Source organism: Rhinolophus hipposideros, assembly GCF_964194185.1.
Source record: "Rhinolophus hipposideros genome assembly, chromosome: 3".
In the NCBI taxonomy this organism is placed as follows: Eukaryota; Metazoa; Chordata; class Mammalia; order Chiroptera; family Rhinolophidae; genus Rhinolophus; species Rhinolophus hipposideros.
The window spans coordinates 93723970-93741080 of NC_138049.1; the positions used below are offsets into that span (position 1 = coordinate 93723970).

The 17111-nt window shown below is 38.1% G+C and overlaps 1 protein-coding gene across 1 annotated transcript; it reads left to right on the plus strand.

Annotated features, from left to right (window-relative positions):
• The first annotated feature begins 295 nt into the window (after nt 1-295).
• Nucleotides 296-12257, plus strand: ENPP5 (ectonucleotide pyrophosphatase/phosphodiesterase family member 5). The gene is made up of 4 exons (XM_081044722.1): nt 296-483; nt 2679-3542; nt 5467-5643; nt 9318-12257. The coding sequence occupies exons 2-4, from the start codon at nt 2714-2716 to the stop codon at nt 9743-9745; spliced, it is 1434 nt and encodes a 477-aa protein (XP_080900848.1). The 5' UTR covers nt 296-483; nt 2679-2713; the 3' UTR covers nt 9746-12257.
• Nucleotides 12258-17111: the final 4854 nt, after the last annotated feature.

Below are 17111 nucleotides of genomic sequence, written 5' to 3' on the forward strand. Positions count from 1 at the left end.
ATTTCAGCACCGCCCGTCTAGAAAAGGCACACTGCGGAAAGGGTTGGTGACCAGGCAGAGAGAGGAGCCTCGCGAGCACCAAGCATCAGGTGTTTTTGACTCCTTTCCCCTCCTGCCTCCCTGCTGGGTCCGCGCCGGCCCTTGGCTCACGTGGGCTGCGGGCCCCTCCATCCTCCAAACCCAGGCAGCGGCCGCCCCTCTTCCCTTGATTGACGGGCGGCGCAGCGACTCCCAGGAGCACGCCATCAGTAGCGATCTCTACTGCAGCCAATAAGAGCCAAGAGGCGGGACCTGCGGCGGGGAGGCGGTGCTGGTCAGGTGCTCAGCGCCGAGGTTGCGTGCAGGTGAGCGGCTGCGGGTTCAAGGGGCGCCGGTCGCTCTCGCCGGCTCCCCGCTACAGCCCCTGGTTTGCGGAGGGACCCCGCTCCAGATTCTCCTTCCCATCGCCCCAACCCAGCGCGGTCTGACCGGGTTGCTGCGAAGGTAAGAGTCCAGGGGAGTGGGCGACTCGCCTCCAGCGGGCATACACGGCTCCTGTGGGCTCCTGCACACTACCCCCCGGTTCCACTGCGCGCGCGTGCACACACACACACACACACACACACACACACTCACTCCACGTTGAGGCCTCTGCCGACCTCGGTGGGCGTACCCTAGCCTGGAACCTTCCTTGAGCTGGGTTGGAATGCCTGGAGAAGACGGGGAGATGCATCACCCTTTTCTGACGTCTGTTTGCACTGCGCACACACACCTCCTCCTCCTCCACTTTCCCTCTTCTTCGCGTTTCGTGGCGCCTCTTCCCTCCAGATTTCCAAGGCTGGCTTGGGGGGGGGGCAAGGATTGAAGGAGGAACTGGGAAGCAGCCTACTGAATTTTGGAGCCAGAGCTAGGGGTTCCGCAGCATTTTTTGTGTATGAAAAAGAAAAATTCATCCTACCCCCATCTCTCTGTTTATTGCTTTATGACATCGATGTGATAATGTTGGTTCTGCTTAGCAAACATTCCTACGCTTTAGACAACACTTAGCCTTTGTTTGTTTTCTTGTGTCCCAGGAAATCAGTTCTTACCACTGTACCTGAATGAATTTACTTAGAGGAAAATCAGGTGTTCCACGTAGTTGGTTTTTTTTTTTTTTTAAGCCTTAAATTATATTTGTTTCATAGTAGCCTTCCTTTGGTTAGGAAGGTGAAGGAGATGGGACAAAGAGGGAGGAACCACCATGCTCATCCACATAAGTTAACAAATACATTCGCAGTTCCCTATTGGAACTGATGTTTAGTGTTCCTTCCAGAATTGGAAGCATTATTGCCATTTGAGAAATAGTTTTTAAATTTAAATTTGAACTATTGTCTGGCGACCAGTACCTAAAAACAATTTCTGTTTAAGTAATGTTCTATGTGTGGTCAAATCATGATTTAAAAAAAAACAAACAAAACCTAATTATTGCATCACCTGAAAGCAAAGCAAGCATGCCAAGCAGTTTTTATTTACCTATAGCTATAATATAGCAAGGCAAGGTGGTCTATTTTTGAGGTTTAAAAATGTCCTCAGCATCTTCAAATGAGGAAGATATCAAAAGCTGAATTCCTGAGTTTTCTTGGCACAAAGTACGGTTAGTTCCAAGTTTTGGTGGGCTTATAAATACCTTCATGCAAGAATGGACAGGAAAAGGAGAAAACAAAAGACCCTTGCTAGATTTGCAAGCTTCATGAGAACTGAAAACATTTACATATGTATTTATCCATGTTGCCTTTCATTAGCTTCTTGAATAGAATAAAAACTTTTTAGAAATATATGGAGATTTAAAAAAAAACAAAACAGTAACCTTGTTCCAAAGAGATTATTTAACCTGGGAAATGTCTTTTCTACATATATCACTGATAAGATTAAATGTTACCAATTTTGACATTAAGAAGGTCAACATCAAACTCCAAAATTATGTTTCTCTTTCTTCTTAGTTCAGAATCTAATTGTTTAGAGAAGGTGCTCTAAACAATTAGATTCCATTTATTATTAATCAAATCATCTGATTATTAATCAAATCAGATGATTTGATTAATAATAAATGGATGGAGATCACTTCAAGAAACCAAGTTCCTCTATTTTCTCCTCTCTAGTAACATCTCTAACCATAATTCTAACCATAATGAACCAAACATAAGCCTTGGCTTTGAAAAATAGAGGTATATATATATCATATATATATGTGTGTGTGTGTGTGTGTATATAGATAGATAGATAGATAGGCATTATTATTTGATTTGCTAATAGTACTTCCTTGTTGCTAGGTTCCTATAGTTGGTTTAACCACAATGATTAGTAAGTTCACAGGTATTTGACTGTCAGAAGTCTGGGTCAACCTAAACTTTTTTTCTGAAATGTCGTATGTCAGTTATATTTTTTAAATGATATTTGGGAACTTATTTAAATCCTTTAAGGACTATTTTGATTTTTGATGAATTCTTGGAAAGTAAAACAGTTTCTAATGCAACTAAACTTCGTAGCTTTATTGTACACGTAGCCCCAGGTCTGTTGTTTAAGATGAAGTTCTACAACATAATCCTTCCAGGCTGTGATTTATGGTATAATTGGGATTACTAAGCACCATCACTTTCAGTTTTGGGTAAAGTATACAAAGCAAAATTACTGCTATTAACTTCTCTATGTTTTTTATACAGATCATCTTACATTAAACTGATCAAGTACTTTGAAAATGACTTCAAAACTCCTCTGGGTGGCTTTCATACTTGCTGCATTAACACTGTCAATTACATTTTCTCTCCAACCAGACCAGCAAAAGGTTCTTCTAATTTCATTTGATGGATTCCGTTGGGATTACTTATATAGAGTTCCAACACCCCATTTTCATTATGTTATGAAATACGGTGTTCATGTGAAACAAGTTACTAATATTTTTATTACGAAGACTTACCCTAACCATTATACTTTGGTAACCGGCCTCTTCGCAGAGAATCATGGGATTGTTGCAAATGACATGTTTGATCCTATTCTGAACAAATCTTTCTCCTTGGATAACATGAATATTTATGATTCTGAGTTTTGGGAAGAAGCAACTCCAATATGGATCACAAATCAGAGGGCAGGACATACTAGTGGTGCAGCCATGTGGCCCGGAACTGATGTAAAAATACATACGAGCTTTCCTACTCACTACATGCTTTACAATGAATCTGTTTCATTTGAAGATAGAGTTGCCAAAATTATTGAATGGTTTACATCAGAAGAGCCCATAAATCTTGGCCTTCTCTATTGGGAAGACCCTGATGACATGGGCCACCATTTGGGACCTGACAGTCCACTCATGGGGCCTGTCATTTCAGATATTGACAACAAGTTAGGATATCTTATACAAATGCTGAAAAGGGCAAAGCTGTGGGACACTCTGAACCTTATTATCACAAGTGATCATGGAATGACCCAGTGTTCTGAGGAAAGGGTAATAGAACTTGACCAGTATCTGGATAAAGACCACTATGTCCTGATTGACCGATCTCCAGTAGCAGCCATCTTGCCAAAAGAAGGTAAGTCTGACTGAGTAGTGGTCTGAGACTTCGTCTGCACATGCCTAGTTCAACTCAGTGGGGAATTTTTGATTCTATGCCTTTGAAGTATGCTTGCCTGTGTCGTGGTAGTGTTCTGGAATTTAACCCTTAGACTCTGAAAAAGAAAACAAACTCTTTTTGTTGTTGTTGTTGTTGCTGAACTGAATTTGGTTTGTTCTTGGTGAACAAAGAACCAGACATTACACCAAGAGTTGTTGCCACACAAAGTGAAATTTATTTGCAGTAAATAAAGTACCCGCAAAGAATAATTTCCAAAGCCGTGGCTCCCAGAACTAGGGGGCCTCTATGTTTTTACCCATCAAATTAATGCATATTCATGATGGAAATTTTTGTCACATCCTGTAAGGAGTGGTATCGGCTTGGCACGTAGCAGTTCATGTGTCACATATTCAGAAAATGGTGCCCAAACTCTTCCCATAGGTGGGGATTTTACTATTATAATGAGCTCTTGGTCACCTTAAGTTCGTAATAGATGCCTGAACCAGATTGAACTGGTTCTTTTCTGGCCTCCTTTAGTGGTGTCTGCAGGTGCTTCTCTGGAGGCCCCACCTACTCCCTGAAAAATAGGCTAACAATATTTTGTTATTTCCCAAACCAACCAGACGATATCACTTGGAGTATACTTTTTTACTTTTTCCTAGACTGTTGCAATTGATGCTCTCTATATATTTATGAGAGGTGGATTTAACCATTTTGGAATCATCGAATATACGTACAAAATTTGCATGCAATTCTAGTGATTTCTGGGCCCGAAAGTCTTCTATAGATTCTTAGTTAGGACCTGCTGAATAGGAAAGCAGTGGAGTGTAGGAAGGAGAAAGCTTGGGTTAACCTAAGATTCCTTTTTCTTCTCTATGAGTAGGGGAAGTACTAACAATACCTTGAACTATTTTTAAACGTCTCCTCTAAGCCTCATACCAACCAGGTCACCTACATGTTCCATCTCCAGATCACAATGTAAGTGCAGAGCAAGACTCAGGCCTGCTCTTCTGACTTCTATTTTCTCACCTCCTAGGGTTCGTCTAGGTATCAAAGGAGAGAACAGATTCTGAAAAGCTGAATACCTCTCAGCTGAGAGTTCCATCCCTCACAGAAGGATAGATTAAGAGGATCATAGGAAACAGTGAATGTTAAAATACACATGTGTGCCTACACACAAACTCTTCAACAAATTCAATATAAAATAGCAGGTGTTGTGTTGTTGTTTAAGACAATCACATTAACCCTTCAATTTTCCGTTTAAAATTGGTATGGTGTTACCTTGTTTGGAGTGTGGGAGGCAGGGAGGAACCCCCACCAAATTGGTTTGAAAACAAGAAAAGGAGTGAAGATAGTGAGGTTTTCCGCATATGAAGTTACAGGGAGACTTTTGCAACACCTCCAGGGTGTTAAAGAACATTTCCATTTTACAATATGCTTTCCACCTCCAGTCTGCCCTTTCCCAACCCTCACCTTCCAATTACCATATTTTCTTATCTAGAGATTCTCTATCTCTGCAAAGTAACTATGTAACTTTGTTTTTGTTTGGCTATTGCAGTGCCCTAAACATTTTACTTAGCACCACTAATTAGTGTGTGCGTGTGTGTAAGTTATTAAAACATCTCAAATTAGAGATTTCTGGTTGTATAAAAAAATGTTCTCTTAATTCCGTGAGGTGAATTAACTGACACCAGAAGATTCATTATTTCTCAGTTTCCCCCCTCCAGCTTGTTCCCTCTAAGAGGATGGGAGTTGTAAAGTGTCTGGCTGTACTCTGTTCTGTGCAGCTCGCTGGCTTTTTCCCTCAGGGGGTGTCAGCATTGACTGACTCCTGTTGCCAGTAGTTTCTTTGACTGCAGTGGTGAGTGTCTTCCAAGTGCCTCTCCTCCACTTTCTCTTTTAGGTAAATTTGATGAAGTCTACGAAGCACTAGCTGATGCTCATCCTAATCTTACTGTTTATAAAAAAGAAGAGATTCCAGAAAGATGGCGTTACAAATACAATAATCGGATTCAACCAATCATAGCAGTGGCTGACGAAGGGTGGTATATTTTACAGAATAAGTCAGATGACTTTCTGTGTGAGTATGTTACAGTATTCCTTCTCATTCTACACCATGGCTTGCTAAGGTGGACACGGTGGATGATACAGCAATTTATTTACCAATTAAATAACTCACTAGTGTCATACATTAAGAGCAAAATTAAGATCCTTGGGGCTTTGAAAAGAATTAATCTCTTAGAAGTGAAACGTTTATTTTCCTGAAGCCATCAGACCAAAATATGCAGTGACCTATACGGCTAATTATAACTACTATGTTCCTGAGAAAAACGTAACTGAAATTTATAAAATGAATTATGTTCTGTATCTGTTTTATATTGTGATTTCATAAGAATTTAAGCTCTATTTTTATTTGCAATTGTTTTCTAGTTTTTAGTGGGGGGCCTTCTGGCTCTACCAGCTTTGCATTACACTTTGGAAACATTTCTAAAAAGAAGTGGCTATGTCATAGAAAATAATATATCAAGACGTGTTTTCCTAGTGCCTAGTGATGTAATTTTGGAGAAGATAATGGAATTTCCATTTAAAATTCAAACATGAAGAATAAGATGCTCACTGCCATCCTTAATGTGTAATTTTATCTTCTTATATAGCTTTTAACAAGTTAGTCAAATGGAAAAGTCATGCACAGGATTTTATTCATCTTTATTGTGTCTGTCATTTGCATATTTGCTCCCAACCCCCTGCCCTTTCCATACTCTGCTTTGTGTCACTAGTAACTGATCCCTACAGACTAAATTCCCCAGACTCCTTTGCAAACTGATTTCTGGTTAGGTTTGGCCTATAGAAGACCCTAGCTGGAGTGTGGAAGCCAGGAGGAGGGGAGAAGCCAGGGTATTTGTCCCCTTCTCTCTCTCTCTCTCTCTCTCTCTCTCTCTCGCTCTCGCTCTCGCTCTCGCTCTCTCGTTCTCTCTCACTCTCTCTCGCTCTCTGTCTCTCTCTGCCTCAATCTGTGTCTCTAACAATGGCTTCATTTCCTCTGTGATCCCAACTCTCTTTGGACTATGTTTTTTTTTGTTTGTTTGTTTGTTTGTTTGTTTTAAGGAGGGCACAACTCACAGGGCGCAGGCAGGGATCAAACCGGCAACCTTGGTGTTATTAGCACCACATTCTAACCAACTGAGCTAACCAGCCACCCCTGGACTACATCTTTCTTTATGGCCTCAGCTCCTACTAAGTAGCCCTGTCTTTGGGCTCTGGTAACACCACTCTTCCTTCTATCCCCTTCAGCCCTCGGGGCTGTAGAAGGTTTCCACTGTTCCTAAACACTGAATAACCTCACCATCCTATGTCGGCTTCTCAGTTCTTCAGCCCCTTTATAACTAGTCCTACATTAAATTCCCTCTATTGGACTACCTGGCGTGGCTTTCCTGGTTGATTTAGGTAATAACATGTACTTCTGGTCAGTTCAGTGGATTTTGTTTCTACCCCATTTCTTGAATGTTGAAGGAACCACATTGTATCAAACTATCTAGAAATGCTTTTTTTGGGCATTGGCCCTTGATATATATAAAAGATGTATAAAAATGTCCCTGTAGGTAGAATTGGGCTCCTATCATGTTTATTGAGGAAAAGAAAAGCAGTTGCCTGACAATGGTACTTGTATACATGAGTCAGAGTGACAGATTATGTGTCATTATATAATTTGTACAGGTACATGGTTTCTGGTTCTTAAAACTGGTTCTACCTACAGATACTGATCTGTAAAACAATGGTTAATCACACCTGGGGAACTGTTTTAAGAAGGCCTTGCAAAATAATTTCTTTGGCCATGAGAATAATTGCCACCTTTATATGTTCAAATTTTCATGTATTGTGTTATGTTAGTGGGGTTGCTCAAAATTTTACAGTTAACATGATTTTAAGGGCTCTCTTGAAATTTGGTTTGGTGAACTACAATTATGCAATAGATTGGTCACACCTATTTTTGATAGGAAACCTTCATGTTCCCATTTATATTACATTATGTTCATTTATTTAAGAAAATATTGACCACCATGGTCCTCCTCATCCTGAGTTCCACAAGAGATGAAGCCCTGATGTCCAAAAGCAGTGGTTCTCAAAGTGTGTTCCCTGGACCAACAGCATTCAAATCACCTGGGAACTTGTTAGAAATGTAAATTCTTTTGCCCAACCCAAACCTACTGAATTAGAAACTGTGAGGGTAGAGCCTGGCAATCTGTGTGTTCTTGCATGCCCCACCCCCACCCCCAAGGAGTCTCAGGCACATTGAACTTTGAGAACCGTTGCCCTTAGACATCCATTATTAAATGTTGTCTGCTGGCTCAAGCATTTATGGTAGGGGCTATCACCAAAAACAAAGTCCCTACTCATGGGAAAGGTTTTCATTTCATAAGTCAGTGAGTTCATTTCAAACCTGATTTTCTATTAATAAGTTTGATATGAGAGAATTATCTTTGCCTTCATGACTAAGAGTCTAAATCCCAGCTTCTTCTAGAAATGAACATAAACACCATCCAGTCAGTTGCAAATTATATAATGGCGTCTTTCCCAATGTTAATGTTATCAGTTAATTAAAGAGACTGGCACAGTACTCTGTCGGATCATTACAAGAGTTCATAAATCCAGCATTATTTTCACTTGAATGAACTCAAAAGAATCATGGCATTTAGAAAGACTTCGTTAGATGTGTTTGGCCAGGCAGATCTGGAATTACTTTGAGGAGATGACTAGCGGTCAGTTCATGACTTTCAGAGAAATTGATTTAGGATTTTATTTTTTTTAATGTTGTGTTCCCATTGCATTTTTCCCTGTAGTAATGTAGGTACTGGAGACTGATTTGCTAGTCATTGTCCTCGCCACCTTTCAAATAAAGCCTGTCAATTTTCGTAGGCTGCTATCTTGTCAGCAGCAGCTCCTTCACTTTTGCACCTCAAGCCCCCTGCCCTTTTCATGCTCTGCTTTGTGTCACTAGTGACTGACCCCTACAGATTAAAATCCCCAGACTCCTTTGCAAACTGACTTTTGGTTAGGTACTATGCTAGGAACACATGCCATTGAAACGCAGCTTTTATTATGCAGGAGTTTTCATCCTTTGATTTTTGTATCACTGGATGTGTCCGGAGACTCCTCAAGTGTTCCCTTTATTTGTACCCATGCCAAAGCACACGATGCTAAGTTGGATAGTCATCTGAACCACCAAAGTCAAGATTTTCCTGGCAAGTCCTGACCTTTATTTGTCAGTAGTGGATTGGAGCTGTAACTAGAGGTTTCCTTTTTTGTGATGTCGTTTGTTTTTCTTTATTGTTTTTCCCCGTTGGTTAGTAATTACGAATTTACTGCCTTCACAAGAAGAGCACTTTTATCTCTAGAGCAATACTTGAAACATAGTAGGCACCGAACAAGTATTTGCTGAATACTAGTTTACCTGCCACCAAAAAAAATAAATAAATAAAAGTTTTATTTTCCCCTGAGTTGGCTCAGCTTTGCTTTTTACCCGTCCTTCCCCTAAGGTAGTGTTGGCCTTTGATCTGTGATCATTTGACCTCTCACTTCCTGAAGTGAATTGTGATGTTCACAACAGCAAAGGTTGTTGGTACAAGATTATTTTCTGTTAAAAGTCAAATTGGATAAAGTTTGCATTTAACTTGTTCAGACATTGACAATGCAACAGTTATTGCCATTTTAATGCCTTCTGGTTGGTTAACTTATTCATGCATTTTATCTTTACAGTAGGCAACCATGGGTATGATAATGCATTAGCAGACATGCATCCAATATTTTTAGCCCACGGTCCTGCCTTCAGAAAGAATTTCACAACAGAAGCCATGAACTCCACAGATCTGTACCCACTGATCTGCCACCTGCTCAATATTACTGCCATGCCTCATAACGGATCACTCAGGAATGTCCAGGGTCTGCTCAGTTCAACAGCTCCAAGAGCGATTCCCTACACGCAGAGCACTACCCGCCTCCATGGTAGTGCCAAACCAAGAGAAAATGAGCAAGAGGAGTCGTATGCTTATTTCATAGGGGTCTCTCTCGGTAGCATTATAGTTATTGTATTTTTTATAATTTTCATTAAACATTTAATTCGCAGTCAAATACCTGCCTTATCAGATATGCAGGCTGAAATAGTTCAACCATTATTACAAGCCTAATGCTACTGTAAGTGAAGATTGCCTAATCATGGCAGTGTTTAAAGGTTTCAAATTCTAGGAAACCACTCTCAGACTTTTGCACAGACTATTAAGCAGTTATGTACTGTACAGGCATAGTGTCTCTCTCTCCCTCTTTCTCTCTCTCTTTCTCTCATGCACACACACAGATGGACCAAAATACACATACTTGCAAAAGATTAAAAATGTGGAAGTATGTTTCCATTGTTTTGTCTGGCATTTGGATAGACAAAATCCTGCTTTATTTGGACTTGGCACATAAAATGTATATATTTAGCAACTTTGCACTATTTTAAGTACCTTATATATTGCACTTTAAATTAGTCTCCTAATGGGTACTTTTATGTGAAATGCACTTTATTAACACTTATGTCTTATAACTTTGTTGAAAAATGTAATTTTTGCACCCATGTCACAGAATACTTGCTATTTGTTGTTCAAACTGTATGAAATTTCTAATCATTACTAAACAATGTAGAAACCTATCTTCTTAAATTGGGAGAGCAAGAAGAAAGTGAAAACTGTTGAAAATCCAATGTGACAAACTTTGTACATTGCATTTTGGAGAGATGCATTTCTAACAGCAGGGTACATCTGCGGGCATTCCTTGTCATATTTCTTTCCAAAGAACATGGGTTTCTATTTTCTTTTCCAAAAAAGGTTCAATTACTGATAGATTCATTCTAAACGTATTGTTTCTGTCATAAAATTCATATTGCTAATTGGTCATTTTACTCTGATTTTTATTTATAACACCATGCATATACATTTCTTTCTTCTGTTGTCCAACACTGGTCTGAATTTTAGAGACCAGGCATCATCTCGGCAATATTTTCTCTTTGTAATTTGTTTCTTTGCAAACTAAATCACTATTAATCACATTAAAATCAAATTAGATAAAACAATGTTTTCTTTCTGGTAATACGTAGTAACAAAGTACAAGCATCTTTTAGATTTGAATCTTTGAAGATTCAGAATTGCAAGAGAGCATAATCTCTATTAGGTATTAATACAATGTAGGCCATTCAGTCCTTTAAAACAGTTGCATGGATCTTGGGGGGAAAATTAGGCAGGACCATTTTTCAGTGTACCCATCACAGTGCTAAAGGCTGCCTGATAGCAAAAACTAGCAAAATAACTTTTAGAAATAACAAGTGTTGAAACAAGAGGCAGTGAGATTATAGCCTTGTTTCATGAAATATTTGCATACCTGCTCCCTAGATGCTCAGTGGAATCAAAGGTGAATCCAAGTCCACAAATAGACTTTGCCTCCTGGGCAGATATTCACCTCCCTGGTCATCTCTGCTTTCATTCCAACCACCAAGAGCTGTGCTTTGGATCTTTTAAGTAGTCAGATTGGAGAGAGGGAGGCATTACCTATGGTTCCTTAGAGGAAAGACGAAGCCCTGGAAAGAACAGCTTTCATTGAGAACAGAAACTAGTTTATAGACACATGGCCCATAGAAAATATTGTGATTTCATGTATATGCACTGACTGGCTAATTAGGCAAAATGTGAAATGTATTTTAGGAAGAAAGGATAAATTAGATGTAAAAAATAAAAGTGGCATGATTAAAAATACAAGTGAATGTAAGTGCTTCCTACAACAAGGTGGGTGAATTACTTTTAGAATGATATCAATAAAAAATGTTAGCACCTAGTTCTCATTTCATTGTACAACCTCTTCATAGAATAGAACGGAATCACTGGAAATGTACTGTGGATTAAAAAGCTGAGAAGTTAGATGGTAGGTGGCAAACTCCTCAAAAACTCTGAACTCTGGATTAGACATTCTAGAATATATGACCATATTCTCTTGGTCATGTTGGCTTGTTTTGTAGCTATGAACTTTATCTGCGTTATGGAGATGCCAATATAACAACTGAAAGGAAATTCATCTATTTAAAATGATTACTATTAAGTGCTATTTGTACATTTAAACTAATTGTTTCATTCAATTCATTTTAGATTTTAGAAGGTGCTATTCCTTAGCAGTAAGAAGAAAGTAAATTCTGTAACTTTGATGAAATCATTAAAATTGTGATATGAAGATTTAATTATTGAATGGTTTCTTTTATTTACAGATACTTATTTTCCTGTAAAATATCAGCAGGAGAGTTTACCTGAAGGAAAATAAAATTTTAAACTTTGCTGGGAAAATCTAGTCACTCATCATCCTTTGATAGCTTTTTGTTGTTGTTTTGGTTTTACCTGCATGAATTCAAGATCACACTTTGCAGTGAACAAAAATTAGCACCTAGAAATAAAATTTAGACTCACTAATCTTACTAATTGTAAATAAGAATTTTAAAAAGGTCAGAGGAATGGAGATCCACCCTCCCCACCATTTTTGCTCAGTGTCTTCTATCAATTTTGTACCATTAATCACTTGATAAGATTTTTTCTTATTTAGTATGTTTTGCAGTTTCTCCCTTTGCTACCCGCCATTTAAATTTAAAGTTGCTAAAAATAAATAAATTTAAAATTGCTTTTCAAAATGCTTTCTGACCTTAATGTAAAACTACCCTGTTTCCCCGAAAATAAGACCTAGCCGGACCATCAGCTCTAATGTATCTTTTGGAGCAAAAATTAATACAAGACCCGGTCTTATGATGGTCCGGCTAGGTCTTATTTTCGGGGAAACATGGTAGGACCTTATTTCAGTTTCTTATAAGAACTTATTATTTCTAGAAAATCTAATCAAGATTCTAGCTCTTCTGGTTCCCTTATTTTTTTTCCAGCTATTTGTGAAGGGTGACAAACTCAAGAAGCTTAGGGCCAGGAGATATCTAAGGGGCCATTCAACCTCTTGATTCAACAAGGGCCCTGGAAAGCTGAGAAATGACTTGTGTGCTGTATGAGCGCCAGCTAGAAGCTGGACCCAGGTATCTTGATCCAGCTAGGGGCTTAGGACTTCAACATGGTGAACTTTGAGGGGACACAGTTCACTCTATAATGGGCAGGGAATGCAAAACAAAAACAAAGCTGGACAAATGAGAAGCTGTACATAAAAATGTATTGATATCTCCAACTTGATAATCCAGTGGCATCTAGAAAGGTGGTCAGGGTTGCTATTGAATAGTCTTAAGCCAGTTTCTCTCTCTCCCCATCTCCCTTCCATTTTACACTTAACTATCTAAGGACACTCCATTTGTCAGTCAGGGGTCTCTTTCACAGTGAAGGCTCATATATATATATAAAAATATATATATATAAATATATATAAAAATATATATAAAATATATATATATATATATATATTTTTTTTTTTATTATTTTAGTAAATTCCCATAGTTTAGTTTATATTTTCCTTTAATCCATTTTCTGTTGGTCACTTTTGGCACTCATATTAGTTGGATGTTGAACCTTTGAATTGGTTGATTGTTCATCTCAGTATTTTCCAACTCTTTGTTACACCATTTGAGATATTTCATCTCCGAGCCTTAGCCCTTTTATTTTTATACACATTGAAAGTCTTGTTTTGGTTTCGAAAGTTCTTTCTTGTTCTGTTTATTTGCAATATGTATTATTTGTTTTAACTTTTTTATTGAAGTCAAACATTTAAAAAATAGTAAATGTAGCCAATTCTCACTAAGTGAAAAAAATTCACGTACCCTTACTTCAGAAAAGAAAAAGAATGTTACCAGCGCTCCAGAAAGACCCTCTTCAGACTCTTCCCAGTCCCTACTTCTCGCCTCCTGCCCAAAGGTATCACTATCCTAGCTAGGAACACAATAGAACAGTTTCCCCTATTTTCAAATTTTATCTAAATGGAATCACACAATACGTATTCATTTAGGTTTGGCTTTTTTCAATCAAGATTATGAGACCATTTTCTATGTGTAGCAGTAGTTTGTTTTTATTCATGAAATTACATTAATATACCACAATTTATGCAGTTTTTGGATATTTAGATCATTTCCAGTTTGATGTTACTATGAGTAATGCTGCTATGAGCATTCTTTTACATGTCCTTTGATGAGCATATGTACACATTTTTTTGTTGTATATGTTGTATAGATCCACGATGTAGCCTGGGTTTTCCCAGAAGCAGAGCCTGAGACAAAGCCTTGTTATGCAGGCTGTTTATTTGTGAAGTGATCCTAAGAACCAAGAGTGATGGACAGGGAGTGAAAGAGACGCAGAGAAAGCCTACACAAGCATAGGTTAGAATTGGCAGCTGTAAATGGGTGATTGGTGCTCATTCCCACAGGGCTTTCAAAGGAACCTTATGAAATGTGTTTCAGAACTGACTGCCTAAGGAATGGGAAAGGGAAGCAAAACATTTATCCACCAGTTTCCAACTACTGGTTAAGAGTGTCCACATGTATATTAATTCCAAGGACTTCTGGGTAGTACATGCACAAGTGCCAAGTGATCTCAGGCATGCAATGCCATAGTGTCTGGGCCAGAAAGAGGCTAATCATCGTTGGGTTGCATCTGTGGGAAGCTGGTCTAAGCCAGGATGAAACTGGAGTAAGGAGTGGGTTGAATGGACTTTGAGGCGGTACGCAAGGTATGCCTAACACACCCCCATTGTATGGATTTATCATTTTACCAAAGGTCATCAGTTCTGTTCATCTACTTGTCTATTCTTATGTACCATACCATACTGTATACATACCATACTGTTTTAATTCTTATAACTTTGTGATAGTTCTTGACATCTAATAGAGTAACTCCTATTATTTTCCTCGAGATTGTCTTGACCCTTTACCTTTCTACAAAATTTTGAGTCAGCTTATACAATTCCATAAAAAATAAAACTGGAATTGCTTAGATACCGTGATTAATTTGAGGAGAATTGCCATCTTTACAATATTGAATCTCCCGAACTATAAACATGATATAGCCTGTTATTTTGGTCTTCCTTAATTCGTCTCAATGTTATAATTTCCTGTGCAAAAATTCTGCATGTGTTTTGTTAGAGTTCTTTCTACAGATTTCATGCTTTTTGATCCCAATGTAAATGATACCAGTTTTAAATTTTTATTTTCTGTTTTCTGCTGATACATAGAAATACACTTGCTTTTCACATATTGACCTTATATCCAGCATTTGTTAATAGCCCACTTCTAGTTTATCTGATTCCTTTGGATTTCCTATGTATGCAATCGTGTCATCTGTGGATATGAGAATTTTACTTTTCAATTCTTATTTATTTTCTTTATTGCTCTTGCTAGGCCCGCCAATACATTGTTAAGTAGAAGTGATTAGAATAGACATCCTTGCCTTGTTCCTGATTTTAGGAGAAAAAACATTTAACATTTCACCATTCTGTCTATTAGACATAGGTGTATGATATTATGATGTTATAATTCAGTATGATATTAGCTTTAGATTTGTAGTGTGTATGTGTGTGTGTGTGTATACATGTTAGGTTGGTGCAAAAGTAATTGCGGTTTTTGCAATTATTTTTAATCTTTTAAACTGCAATTATTTTGCACCAACCTAATAATTCTCAGCTTGAATTTCCCTTCTGGTTTAAATTTGGTGAGTTGTTTTGGTTTTCTTTTGTTTTGAATAATAAATAGGTGTTGACTTTGGCCAAAAGCTTTTTCCACATTTATTAACACAATCATGTTTTTTTCCCCACCTATTAATATGGTGGATAACATTGATTGATTTTCAAATATCAAATGTGTTGCACTCCTGGGATAAATTCCACTTGTTCAAGTGTATTATCCTTTTGAAATACTGATGAGTTCAATTGGGTAATATTTTGTTAAGGAATTTTTGCTCATAGGCATATTGGGCTATGATTTTCTTCTAATATCCTTGTCAGATTTTGGTACTAGAGTTATATAGCCTCATAAAACCAGTTAGGATGTGTTTCCTTTTCCTCTATTTTCTGTAAAAGTTTGTTTAAAATCATTTCTTTCTTAAATATGTTATAGAATTAATCAGTGAAACCACCTGAACTTGGAGTTTTCTCTGTGGGCATGTTTTTGATAACAAATTCATTTTTGTGATAGACATAAGACTTTTAAAAATACCTTATGATTTTGTATCCATTTTGATAAGTTGTAGTTTTCAAGGAATTTGTCATTTTTATCTAAATTGTCAACTTTTTTGGCATAATATACCCTTAATATCCTTTTGAAATATATAGGATCTATAGTGATCCTCTTTTATTACTGATACTGCTAGTTTGTGCTATCCCCTCCCCCCTTTTAATCAATCTTGTTAGAGGCTTATCGATTTTACTAATACTAAAAAAACACAAATTTTAGTTTTTTAAATTTTCTCTATTTCTCTCTTCTAGTTCATTGATTCTAATTTTATCTTTATTATTTCCTTCCTTCTACTCACTTTGGATCATTTTCTCCATCTTTTTCTAAGCTTCCTAAAGTGGAAGCTTAAATTACTGACTTGGAACCTTTTGTCCTTTCAAAGACAGGCATTCAAGGGTATAAATTTCCCTCTAAGTACTTAAGTACTGCCTTAGCTGCATACTGCGGAATTTGTTATGATATAAATTCCTTAACATTCAGTTCAATATATTTTCTCATTTGCCTTATGATTTCTATTTAGAAGTGCATGGTTTAACTTCAAATATTTAAGGTTTTTCTAAATCTTGTATCTAATTCCATTGCAGTCAGAAAACATACTTTGTAAGACTGCTATTTTTTGAGCTCACTGAGACCTATTTTATGGTCCTGAATATGATCTATCTTGGTGATAATTCCTTGTTCTCTTGAAAAGAATAAGTCTTCTGCAGTTTGGGGCTGTAATCGTCTCTAAATGTCATTTAAGTCAATCTGTTTGATACCAAGAGGATCCAAGATGGTGGAGTAGATAAACACCCTGCTTGCCTCCTCCAGTGACCACATTAAAATTACAACTAAATTATAGAACAACCAACCTGGAGAACCATCTGAAATCTTGCTGAACAGAAGTTTTATAACTAAGGATATAAAGAAGAAGCCTCATCAAGACTGGTAGTAGGGATGTTGGCATGGAATGCGCTCGCCCCACACCTCTGATTGGTGGTTGACAATCGGGAGAGATATCTAGGCTGAAGAGTTTCCTTTTCCCTGAGGAGTGAGGGATCCCAGCCCCACACCAGGCTCTGTAGCCCAGAGTACTGGTGCCGGGAAGAGGAGCCCCCACAAAAATTGGCTGTGAAAAACTGGGGATTCTGACCATCTGGGTGGGACAGAGGCAGCAGGACACCCAGACATCCTCTTAAACTGCCCATTCACCCTGGTCTCTGGCAGACGGACAGTGACTCAGGAGTTCTCAGACATATGGGGAGAGACTGAGTTCTGTGGCTTCAAAGTGAGGACTAGTGAGACAGTTGCCATTTTCCTTATGTAGACTCTTTCTCCCCTGCAGTCAGCAGGTG

What these genes read in the sequence shown, in the direction of transcription:
- ENPP5 (XM_081044722.1), top strand. Translation starts at nt 2,714, where the DNA reads ATGACTTCAAAACTCCTCTGGGTGGCTTTCATACTTGCTGCATTAACA. An exon ending in AGCCATCTTGCCAAAAGAAG is followed by an intron (nt 3,543 to 5,466) that starts GTAAGTCTGACT and finishes TTTCTCTTTTAG; the next exon opens with GTAAATTTGATGAAGTCTAC. An exon ending in TAAGTCAGATGACTTTCTGT is followed by an intron (nt 5,644 to 9,317) that starts GTGAGTATGTTA and finishes TTATCTTTACAG; the next exon opens with TAGGCAACCATGGGTATGAT.